The sequence below is a fragment of the Alosa sapidissima genome, chromosome 12, assembly GCF_018492685.1.
Source record: "Alosa sapidissima isolate fAloSap1 chromosome 12, fAloSap1.pri, whole genome shotgun sequence".
In the NCBI taxonomy this organism is placed as follows: domain Eukaryota; kingdom Metazoa; phylum Chordata; class Actinopteri; order Clupeiformes; family Clupeidae; genus Alosa; species Alosa sapidissima.
In genome coordinates, this window is record NC_055968.1 from 20427668 (window position 1) to 20440027 (window position 12360).

Genomic DNA, 12360 nt, shown 5'->3' on the forward strand with positions numbered 1-12360 from the left:
GTGAAGGACAGATAAACACAACTATACTTAATGCAAGCTGTGTGTTGTAGTTCAGTGGTTCGGGTCTGAACACTGCGAAAATATCAGAAAAGTTGTTGGAGGTTGCAAGGCTTTTACATGTGTTTTTAAGCAGGTAGCTCACTAGTTTTAGACCAAAACTCTTTAAGGACCAAAATATAGACCAAAATATTTGTAAGGTTTAAGTTGCATTATGTTCAGAAGTCGCACTGACATCAGACAGTGAAAGTGGAAGGAAATGATGTGAGAGACACGTAAATTGCATGCGAGTCTTCTGTATTTAAGACAATACAAAAAGATAAACATAGAATTCTTAAAAGTCATTCACTTGTGTTTCATTTCACACATCACATTTAAAATGTTTAGTTATGTGTGTAGTAGTCTATGAAAAAGTTAGTTTAGCAGCATCAAAAACATAACAGAAATTGTTGACCCTGAGACGAAAGTGTCATAACACAAAAAGTTCAATCAAAATATAATTATATCCACCAGGTTAACTTCATGGCAACTCAAAGGAGGCAGTCTTGGTTGGAGTCGTATCGGTTTTCAACTTTTTGGTGATACTGTTCAGGACACCCAAACATTCAGCCCAAGCTTTTCCCTTCACCTCCAGCTCATGTCTGGGGTACATCTCCGCCAGCCATTCTGTGTGCAAATATTGATTTTGTGATTCTTTAACCAATAAGTCTAAGTGGTAAGTCTAAAAGTGCATAGTGCTTGCATATGCCAACTTGGACTGATTTTGAATCACAGAAGTACAACAATTCAACATTAAAATAAACAGTTATTGCTAAACTCTAAAGGTAAGTGCATTGGCATTGTTAAGGGGGAAAAAAAGGCAGGCAGTCTGTAAAATAAAAATGTATAAATATATACGGTACCTCGGATGGCCTCTAGTTTGTTTGGGCTGAGCTCCTGGATGCCTCTCTGAGGGTTTGGGACCACAGCGCTACAGCAAAGGACACTTTGTGAAAAAACTGCATGCAGTACTGGCACAACAGCCTTCTGAGGCTCATCCTGCTTAAAGGCCTCCATGTACACAGAGTATGGGATCCACACCTTCCTGAAGGCACTTCCAATCATCACTGCAAACCATAACCATAATCAGCCAAAATACAATTTCTGACTCCTAAAATCTTCACACTTTTTCTATTTTTAAATGAATGTGAAAGCTCCTGGACACTTTAAAGGTACACTATACAAGATTCACCTAGCATAGCTATACAGCATATACATAGCGAGTCGCTACCGAGAAAACCACCCATGCAACTACAAGAACGGCGGCCCGACAAATCTCGCAAGAGTCGTGAAACATTACCTTGTCAGTAGATATAACTCTTTGGTGATATTTTTTGCCTGTTAATCCTTCAACTCCACAACAAAAGCATTTTCATTGTGTACAGGGGGAAAAGTCACGATAAGTTTGCTATAACAGCAGAGTAAATATATTGCGACTCTAGAGGGAGCTCTACAGTCGCCAAAAATACCTAAACCTGCATAGTGTACCTTTAACTATGAAGTTCAGCTATTATATTCACATTGTATAACAGACCTGGCTGTTTGAGATACATTTTCTGGTTTAAAAAAAAAAAAAACCTGGCCAAACAGAATTGCTATGTTTGTTTCTGGCTCAGTTTCAATAAATGTGATAATAATATAAAAGAATAATAAAAAAAAGTACATTCTGCTCACCATGTTGCTCTTTGTCATTAGAGACACTGTTGTTTTTAGTGGCCTCACAGCACTCCTCCACCGAGCCCCCTGGTGCCGATCGCCTCCCCTGTAGCTCAGAGAGAATCTTGGCTACTTTGCTGGCACACAGTCCCTCATCAGCAGAGACAGGCAAGGACACTCTGCGTTTGGGTTGGTTGGCCCTTAGAGGAGGCACTTTCTGAAGAGCTGGATCCTTCTTCCTGCTGGCACCTTGACGCCTACCTCTACCCTGGCCTCTTCCTCTTCCTGCAATTTTGCCTGCACTAGCTTTGTCGGCTTCCCCAAAGTAGGCTTCAGGTTGAGATGAGTCAAGACTGTTTGGACCACATGTAAAAGTATTTCCGTTGCTTGGAAGTTGACACTGGGCGTTTACTTTGTTTTGCTGTACACATCCCCAAGGCGGCTCGTCTCTCCCCAAAAATGACGAAGCGTGTGGCTAAAGAACAAAGGCAAGACTGGAATTAACTGGTGTCTGCATGCTTGCACCATATGACGATTCACCTGATTAAAAATGTGATAAGACACTACAGTTGTGAAGGCAAAGATAACATATTAGTTGTACCACACAACTTTAAATATGAATACCTTGTCTGGCGGTCTTAGACTGAGAGTGGGAGCATGGAACTGTAGATCAGCACCCTTAAACACAGGTCTCTGAATTGCTGAATGCCATTCCTGGTATACAATACAAAAATTGCACACATAAGGTTTGCTTCCAGGAACCTATTCATATCTTGGATACACTACAGGAAACATGAATTATATATTTAAGGGTAGCATTTCAATACATTCTACTCCCCAAAACAAGACAAAGACAAAAACACAGATAAAATCACACATGAACACACACTTTAACACAAACAAACCTAGCATATCAAAGACAAAAATATCACTCAATGTCTTTACTGGTGAAATAGTAATATACAGTGAAAATAATATGCAGATAGATTTTGCAGTAACAACTTCCACCCAATTACAGATGCAAGGCTTTCCATCACTGAATCTAATGGACACAGACCACACAGGGACTATAATGACTGAAATACTGACTATAAATAGTTTACCAAGACCCAGCAATGTTGACACATTATGGGCCACACACTGATGCTGCCACTCAGCAATAATTACAGTGCATGAAAATGCACTGTTCTGTTATCCGAAGTCTTCTTCCCACCAAATTTCTGCGTCTAATTCAGCTTCAACCGTTTAACGTAGAAACTTCGTTCAAACTTTGTAACGTAGGTCTTGAAAAGGACACTTGAGGAATGTATTTTTCACTTTTGTAAACTTTATACTTTGAGATATTAACAAAAAACAAGCTTATTTTCCCCCATAGACTTTATATTAGCACTATGACATCACAATGGACTAATTAACTTGATTTGCACCTGTATCAACTTCCAGCTGCTCAACTAGGACCCATCAAAGGGCCAGTTAAACTGATTGCACCTGTATCAACTGCTTTCTGCTTAACTAGGCCAACTCTCTGTCTCTCTCCATTCTGCAAGGATATAAGGCACATTCCATCCAACTTTCTATCCACTCATCCACCCATTAAACTATCCATCAACATCCATTCAACTTTCTGTCTATCAACATCCATTACACTATCTACATTCAACTTTTAAACTATATACTTTGTCTCAGGCTTTAAGCATACAATCTGGCTCTTTTAAGACTACTATTTCCTCTGCCCAACTGTTTCAAAATAAATGTCCTCACTACAATAATTCACTATTAAATAATTTAAACTACTCAACTATTTAACTGTTCAGCCATTTCAACTGTCAGTTGTTATCAACTATGACTCCTGCCAACTGTTTCCAAATAAAAGATTTGATTGGCATTTTATGTTAATATACAGTATGTTTATATTTTCATGCACTGGTAATTTCCTCGAAATTACATTTTCTAGTTGTATTTAATTGGCACTCACAGCAAGACTCGTCAACTAGGAGCTCCACTCAACGTATCTGGAGAACACACCTTAGTGACTACAAATGTTTATTTTTGTTCAAGTTGTTTTGTTGTGTTTAGTAGCGGAGCTAATTATGGATAAATCTACAATAAAGGTGAAATATGCCATTTCTTTTTCAAACCAAAAACATTACTGCAGTGAAATACCCAATCATTCCTCATCAGTTAGTATGTATGCATCCTTGATTCACCCAGGTGCATTTCGTTTGCATTATCTGGTTCAATGCACTTTTGAGCCAAATCTCTATTGTAAAGTGAGATGATTTGTAATTACTTCATTTCAATGTGATTACAAAAGACAGAAGCTACAACATTTTATTGATTAGGCCATTTAAAACTTTTCATAGAAATGTCAACCTTTGACAACCATTTAGCCAACAGGATGAATTGTTGATTAAGACCCATTTCTGCAAGGGCTCTGCTTCAGTCAGGAATGCAAAGAATATGCCAAGCTAATGACATGTCACAAAATGCAATGTTTGTACAAAACAGATCATACTGTTTGTATGATGTGGAATCAACCTGGGAACATATGTAAGGCCTATGTAAGGATTTGCTTTGTACCTTCTTTGAGTCTTCCCTGTTGATGTGGAGATACAGCTGGGAGCAATCTGCTTGAAGGCTATCAATCTTCTGTTCAAGCCTCTGTACAACTGTGCACAACGTCTAGCAGAAAGACAGAAACAGTCTACATCAGTTGGCCCTTCCTTATTATCACATTTTACTAAACAACTCGTTAACACACACTTGCATTTAACTATAGTGCCAAACAGTGAAATAATGCAAAGCAGAAGTTATAGATGAGGATCTGTCCAAAGTACTTGCTAACATCACATCTGTATCAAGGTGTTAACTGAAAAACAGTCAAACATCATACCTGGCAATATTTCAACACTTCCAGCAAAATGTTGTCCTTCTTTTCACAGAATGGTTCCTCCATCTGTGCAAAAAGAGAGTTCCAAGAAACATGAAAAGAACAAGACTAAGAACAGTGTGCTTCATTATTCCTTATATTAATACAACATAATGCCTGTAGTCCACAATGGTCCTTTTCATTATAATTCACCTTATCCATCTGGCGGCCAGAACGAGGCTACAGGGTACATTTGCCATTACACCTCAGTGCAGCAGATGGTGGTAATGCACTCTGTTTGCAAATTGCCAAAAACAAAGCTCACCGAAAAAGAAGGGTTCGCTGGCCTGTTATTCTTCTTCTTCTTTAGTGAGTTTTGTTGCCAGTTTGCAAACGGAGTGCATTATCTCCACAATCTGCTGGACTTAGGTGTAATGGCAAGTGTACCCTGTAGCCTCGCTCTAGCCGCCGGTTGAATAAGGTGAATGATGGACTCTTCTCCTAACAAACCATCTATGAGTGTAACAACCCCTTATCACAATTTCACTCGGCTGTAAGGGTAATCAAATATACCAGCAACAATCACCACCTTTTTAGAAGCAACAGGGTGTGTCATCGCTAACACTAACCTTTCCTTGAAGAGATGGGAAGCCTGGTGGCTCCATGGCTGCTTGTGGGCTGATGGCAGTTTCTTGCTTGGTGTAGGGAGCTGGGATCCAGCCTGCTGTCTCCCCCGACATACGGTCTTGCTCAGCCTGGCCCGATTTACATGGTTGAATCTTTACCAGTGACTTCTTTGTCCCTCGTCGCTTTGGCTGTGACATTACAAGGAGGTCAGACACTTCTTTTTTTGGTTCAATATAATACTGGAACCAAAGGTCAGATATAATCTAGATTTTGGTGCTCAAAAGTCTCTTAGGGGGGAAATACCTGGCCATTTGTGGACAGTGAACTATTGTGCTTGGGTACAGGACTGCTTGTTTTCTTACGCCTTGGTTTTCGATCAGTCCTCCTGGGAACGACCCCATTTTTCTCCGCACCTGTTACATAAAAAGGAAAGCTGCAGGTTGTGTGATAGTACCAAACAATACAATGATGTGAGGCCTATTGCATGATCGATTGTCTCATTGACTGAAGCACAAGCACAGACTATGATACTCACTTTACTTCAAGTCCATGTCTCTAGCACACGTTACTCAGCACAACATAAGGAGAAATAGCCATCTAACTATAAGTTGTGTAGGCTAGGCACAGGACCAGAGTAGCCAATCCCGCGAAAAGCCAACAATAACAACCAATAAGGCATCTATCAAACTGCAAAACTGTTAGCCGACTGGCTAGGCATGCTTGATTCTAGCCAGGTTGGGTAGCTGGATATTCTAGTGTGTGAGCATAGCAACAGCAGAATCATCTGGTTGAGTGTGATCATCAATTAGCCAAATTAAATAAATGTTGACATACATAGGCCTTATGAATTATAGAAATAGAGTTTTGGTCAGTTAGTGTAAATAACTCACATCCTTCCAACTTGATCTTCCTAACGTTCAAGTTAATCGACGACTGTTGTTTAACGTTACCAGCTGGGACACTGGAAGAATCCGAATCGCAGTTAGCTCCGTCCTCTTCAAAATCTGAAACAGGCGCAAATAAAAATATGTCGGTTTCTGGACTAGAGAAAGTTTCTGGGCTTGAGGGAGGTAGTTCGTCGTCAAGTTGGACAATAATTTCTGACATTCCTTCTTCGTTTCCTTCAGCATTTTCAGCACAGTCGACCCCTCCTTCACCAGGGCAAATAAAACGTGTTCCGTCACTGCTCTGACCACACTCAACTTTCATCTTGAACAACGCTAGTGACAAAGGTGCAGTAAAATAAAGTTTGACATTTGTTAAAACACGTCGGTGCCAGTTATCTACTATCTGATGTTTTTATGCTAGCAGCTGTCTAACTTGCTATCTACAACGCCATGAAACTTTCCAAATACCGCGCGGAGGGGGGAGGGGGTCGATGACTCCTTAATTCCCACCCCACGGCTGAAGGGCCTATCACACTGATGAGGACTGCAGGTTTGTGATTTAGCTTATCTTAGATGTTGTGGACTTATGAACATGATAAAGTAATCTCAAATAAACGTTTGGTAGGCCTACACGGTTTCTCTGTAGGCCTACACTCTCCACAATATTGCTAAATCTAAATAAGCAAAGTAAGCAAAGCAAGTTTTTCCAAATCTGTGCAGGTGAGGCCTCAGCCCAACCTATGAGTTTTGGTTGATTTGACCATTAACTTAGAAACAGGTAGCCTACCTTACTTTGGATAGGCAAGTGCTTAACGTCAAAAATATCGAGACTGGAGTAACTCAACATTAGGTATGAGCTACACCAGGTGCATAACTGAAGCGTTCCGTTATGGTAAAATCCATTTTAGATGAAGGGTCTATTTTTTTTTTCGAACGTACGCCCCACTGTCACGTCTGGTGTAGCTACTTCCATTGATTATAATCAAGTTGCAGCAGACACAACACGAACGGAACGCTTCAGTTACGCGCCTGGTGTAGCTCAGCCCTTAGAATTCTAAAGACGTCAAATAGCTCGTTATAGATACCAAAATAGCCAAGGAGCCAGACGTGAATAGCCTACACATGGGTAATAAAAATGGTTCTTTTCACGATAAAATACTTTTAGAACCCTTGAGCCAGCTCCTTGTGATCTGATCATTCCCGGCGTCATGGGGGGGGGGGGGGGGCTTTGAGGGGCCAGGCCCGTCCTGGAAGTCATCTGTGCCCGCCCTGGACGAGCTTGGCTGCACCAACCAACCCCAATCACTTATTAAATGTAGGCCTATAATATAGCCTACGTTTGTCAATCTAGCAAGTAGCAAATAAAACTTGTAAAATCTGTATAGCTAATCAATCAGGAACATTAGGTAAGCCCATCACCTAAATGGAGAGGAGGTTACGTGGCGCAGTCTAGGCTACTTCACTTCTGCACTAACCCCTGTCATCCGATGACAAATATGGCTTATCGGCTCGCAGGTAGGCCATAGGCCTATCTCATATCGTAGTTAGTAGAAGTAGGCCTAGTAGTTTATGGGTTTGTTTGATAGCGTTAACCTTTACTGTTTTTTCTTCTGACCTAGTCGGAGAACTGGGAGCTTGTTACCACTCCAGGTCCGAAGTTATCCTTAACTTCGGGGCTAACTCCCTAACACTCTATCTGAAAGTGGTTAGCAAATGAACGAGGATTTTGGTTTTATCTGCGGATTTATTTTTGCATTATTTTGAATATGACTAACACCAGTCTCAACAGCACGTCTACTTTTTCCACACGCATCTCAGTTCTAACACGCATATCCCCTCTCGCTTTCTCTCTCTCCATCCCTGCGCACGGGGCTCTCTTAAATGAGCTGCACCATTTTACAACAATTGCATCTATATTTTCATATTAGAATGTTTTGTCAAGTCAAGTGTAAGCTTAAACTACCGTGATCAATTTAAGTTCCCGTGCCCCCCCCCTGGAAAGGTGTAATGCCCGTCCGTTAATTTGTGTCTGCCGCCGGGTCTGGATCTGATGCGATGCAGCATTTGTTTGCACCTCCAACAGCATGCCGTAACCTACCTGATTTTCGCCCAAAAGAAAGAATTAATGCAAGGGAACGTAGACCTTAGGGCAACGCCTAGCCATACATCTACACTGGCCTAGCATCCTGATCTTTTATTCTGTCCTTATCGTGTGTAGCCTACTAAAACAATCCAGCAGATGGCGCCATCTGGCTTTTAAAGAAGAATCGTCTTGCATTATTTTCTGTAAAAGCCCTGCTATAGATACATTGTAAGAATATTTGAATTTATGTGTAGCCTTCTGTCCACAGACATAACATTAGACTGGAAAAGACCAAACAGTTTAAGCTAACTTCAGATCAGAGAGGGTGAAAGCGGAGCAGTAGGCTAATCACGAATCTTTGTTCAGACCCTTTGGCTCAGGCTGCTCTCCTGAATTGCTAAATGGTGCAGCATTGAGCAGTCACAGAAAAAGGTTTAGGCCCACCAGTGGATCACATCATGATATTAATCAAAAGGGTTTAAATAAATATATTAAAATGCTGACATTTGTGTATATCAATTATAGGTTATAGGCTATCGGAACAGGTGAAAACCATTCCTTAGGCTATACAAAGAATGTTAATATCACATTCTTAAACATTATGGTTCTTGGAAATTATATAATAGCCTCTATCCTTTTCATTCTTTCTGACCACCATCCACATTTTTAAGTTATATTTAGGTCATGGGGTTTGTGTGATCCCTTACATCCCTACTGCAGTAAACTACTATGTAGCCTACAACCCAAATTCCAAAAAAGTTGGGACGTTTGTAAAATGTAAATTAAAAAATGATGCTATGATTTACAAATCATGTCAACCCTATAAGAGTGGTTCAAAGACAACATATCAACTGAAGGAGAGAAATTGTATTGTATTTTTTTGGAAAAAATATGTATATAGAAATTCATTTTGAATTTAATGCCAGCAACACGTCTCAAAAAAAGTTGAGACAGGGGCATTTTCTTCACCTCTTAATTTAACAACATTCTGTAATTGTCTAGAAACTGAGGAGACCAGTTGCTAGAGTTTTGAGAATGAAATATGGTCCCTTTCCTGCCCGGTATAGGATTTCAGCTGCTCAACAGTCAACAGAATAAATGTAGCCAACTAGGTATAACAAATTCGGTATCTCTATGTTGACATGCAATGTATGTGCACAGAATTGTGTTTGATCCCCCCCCCATGTTCTAACTTGTTTTTATCACCATATCCATTTCACCTTTCTGTTTGTGTGGGACAATTCCACACAAAGCCCCATACACCTCAGCAACACCAAACAGAAGTGCAGTGAAGCACCCCCCCCACCACCACCATCTTTCCTCACATCTTCCCTTTGCTCCTCCATCCACCATCCTCCCCCTCACTCTCCTCCTCATGGGAGGCTTGGGGAGGAAGATCAATCACTGGCACAGTGGGGAGCCTGTCTGCTCGTGCTGTGACTGTGCTGCAGTACTGCGTCCATCTTCCCCCTCACGCGTCTCATAAACACAGCCCTGGCAATGCCATTTTGTAGCCGACATCCTTTATGGACGAGCTTCAAAGACTGATCAGACTAGAAATGCTGAAGGCCGGATGACAATATGAAGCATGGTAACGCAGGAAACAAGAGTTGAACTCAGTTGAACATGATGTGGTGCATGCCGTTCTGATGCTATTGTCATAACAGCATGTCATGACTGCCCTTACATGTATTCCACCATATTGAATCTGAAAAAAATGGGTCGGTCTCATTTAGTTTCATCCATTTCTGTAGCATATGGGGTTATTGTTTGACCAGAACAAACCTCTCCTACCCTTTCAGGGTCAGAGGAAGAACTATTTGCAAAAGTTATTGATAATGTTCATCATTAACCACTTATCAGCTCATTATCTGAATGTTTCAGAATGAAGCTGAGTCTGTATGACCACCACCTTGGTGCAAAACAAGCCCTAAAGTCTGGTAAATCACAGGGAAGAAGATTAGCTGGTCCACAAACCTGCCATTCTGTTGCACATTCATAAAATGTACAAAGGTAATTGGATATATAAATAACTGACAAAACATATACTCTGAGTTTTTCTTTGCCTTGATTAAACAATACATTATCTTTTTTGTACATATGTATGTTGGCTTAGGTAACCAAAGTAAACCCAAGTATTTGATTTCATTTCTGAGCGAAGGCTCTGTTTGTTGTGTAATCTTATCACAGACTGTTGCAGAGCTTGGCTCATGGCATGTTTTGAGAGGAACTTGTCAGACCTCTTGCTTCCCTAGATTTTTTTATACAGAGGAAATCTGCAACGATGAAAACTTGAAACAATAATTTTGGTTAAATCATGCAGAATACAATGCATACAATAAACGGCTTAAGATATTATTAACACATTGGTTTTCTTGAAAATCTGTATTCTATCACAACGATAATGCAATTTAATGATCACATGGCTGTCTGAGATAATGTCGCTCTTCTGGAACATCACATCATTGGCCCCTACTGTTTCCTTGAGACGGTGCCAACCAGTGGTGGAAGCGGAAGCCAGAATCTTCCTCTGCAGAATTCAAAGGGTGATAACCCTCAACTGACTATGCAGCCAAGCTTTCATTTCATTGTGTACAGACATGCTTTGTACTTACTGCCAATGCGTTATCAGTGGAGAGGGAATTCACCCTATAAGACACACAAACAGTCACAGTCATTCAAAACAATTCTCTGAGTTAGCCTATCACTTGCAAAACAATATTGTAAACTGAAGATTGCAAACGTATGACTTCAACAGTGTTCATCAGGTTGCCTTATATGCTGTTGAACTAGCCTGTTTAAGTAGAAAAAATATGTTTTATTATTGTATTATTTGCTATAATTTAAAGGGACACGCCAATTTTTGGGGAAAGCTTATTTCCCCAAACGTTGGTGAGTCCCTTTAAAGGCACAATGGTAAAATGGTAAATGCAGACTGTAATAACACCTCTTATAGACCCTTTCAAGAGAGTTCCATTATCAGCATCATAGTTGGCCCCACAAGGCTTCCGTTTTAACATTCCATATTTTATCTTAATGCAGAGGAAGTAGTTTGGGAACCAAATAGAACGTTTTTGTTTTTATTGTTGAAAGGGTCTATAGAGTACACATCGAGTTCAGGTACCAATATGTTGACAAAATATTATGTTTTTAAAAAATCAGGTAAATGTCAGCAGTGAAGTGATTTGTCAAGGTAATGAACAATGAATTCATGCACACACATGTATTACATTCCCTGTGTGTGAGACACACACATTGCCAGTAGTCTATGCAACATATCAACCCTGTCTCCAGGCAGTACTCCAGGACACACACTGTCATTTACCAGGTGACTGCAGGCAGCCCGGCTCAAACACAGAGGGCTGCTTGGGGTTGCGTGATGTCTGAATTCATCTTTGATGGAGGGGGAGGATATGTTGTGAAGGGGGTGGGGTGGAGTTGAGTATAGGGGGGTCGGGGTGACCTAAATTCAGATTTACTCAAGCCTGACTCCTCATTCAACATCCCGTGGCTTTGCTGTGTAACATCAGTGGGATATCATCAATCCAGTCTCTCTCTTTCTCTATCTATCTATCTATCTATCTATCTCTTGCTCTCCATTTAAGCCTTAGCGTTCATTTTTGTCACTTAAAGAAAAATGTTTTTCAAAAAATTGCAGTGAAATTAGCAACTCCTCCCTTGTATGTTTCTTTAATCAAAAATGATTTATTTAGATATGAAACAATAACACAATGACTATTGTTCTGCCACAGCTAACATTGACTTATCTTTCAACAAGACATGACTTCCATAATTTGTCTCACTGCCATAGTCCAGTATTTCTTGTTAAGCTGCCAGTTTTTCACAATGTTTGTTGTACAATGATTTCTGTAACACTCAACGAGGTTAGAATAAATCCCTCATGTTATGGTAATTTCAATGCAAAATGTTTTTTTAAAATTATATATAATGTATTTAACTGAAATTAAAAGTATATTTATTACAGGGAAAGAGCAATGCCAGCTGTGACTGAATCTTTTTCAGCTGTTCATTACACGTCTGCATGACATGGTGGGTCCTGTCCAAAATCATGTTGTTTAAGCATCGGTCCAGAAAAGGACACAGTAGCAGAGGCTCAGGGTAAATAAAAAGACTGGTAACTGGTCCATTCTGAGTTCCACCATGTGCCGATAAGCTGAGGACCAGTAGCTATAACTGAAGGC

The 12360-nt window shown here is 40.3% G+C and overlaps 1 protein-coding gene across 3 annotated transcripts; it reads right to left on the reverse strand.

The window, feature by feature from the left end:
* Positions 1-277: 277 nt before the first annotated feature.
* Positions 278-6625, reverse strand: si:zfos-905g2.1. Of its 3 annotated transcripts, XM_042056087.1 has the most exons (10): positions 6298-6622; positions 6079-6192; positions 5492-5601; positions 5191-5376; positions 4586-4648; positions 4273-4374; positions 2317-2406; positions 1711-2167; positions 900-1103; positions 278-663 (listed from the first exon to the last, which is right to left on the reverse strand). In XM_042056087.1, the coding sequence occupies exons 1-10, from the start codon at positions 6395-6397 to the stop codon at positions 518-520; spliced, it is 1572 nt and encodes a 523-aa protein (XP_041912021.1). In that variant the 5' UTR covers positions 6398-6622; the 3' UTR covers positions 278-517. The 3 variants fall into 3 exon arrangements, with proteins under 3 accessions (XP_041912021.1, XP_041912020.1, XP_041912022.1); XM_042056086.1 differs by having other exon boundaries at positions 6079-6621; XM_042056088.1 differs by having other exon boundaries at positions 603-663; positions 900-967; positions 6079-6625.
* Between the last annotated feature and the right edge of the window lie 5735 nt (positions 6626-12360).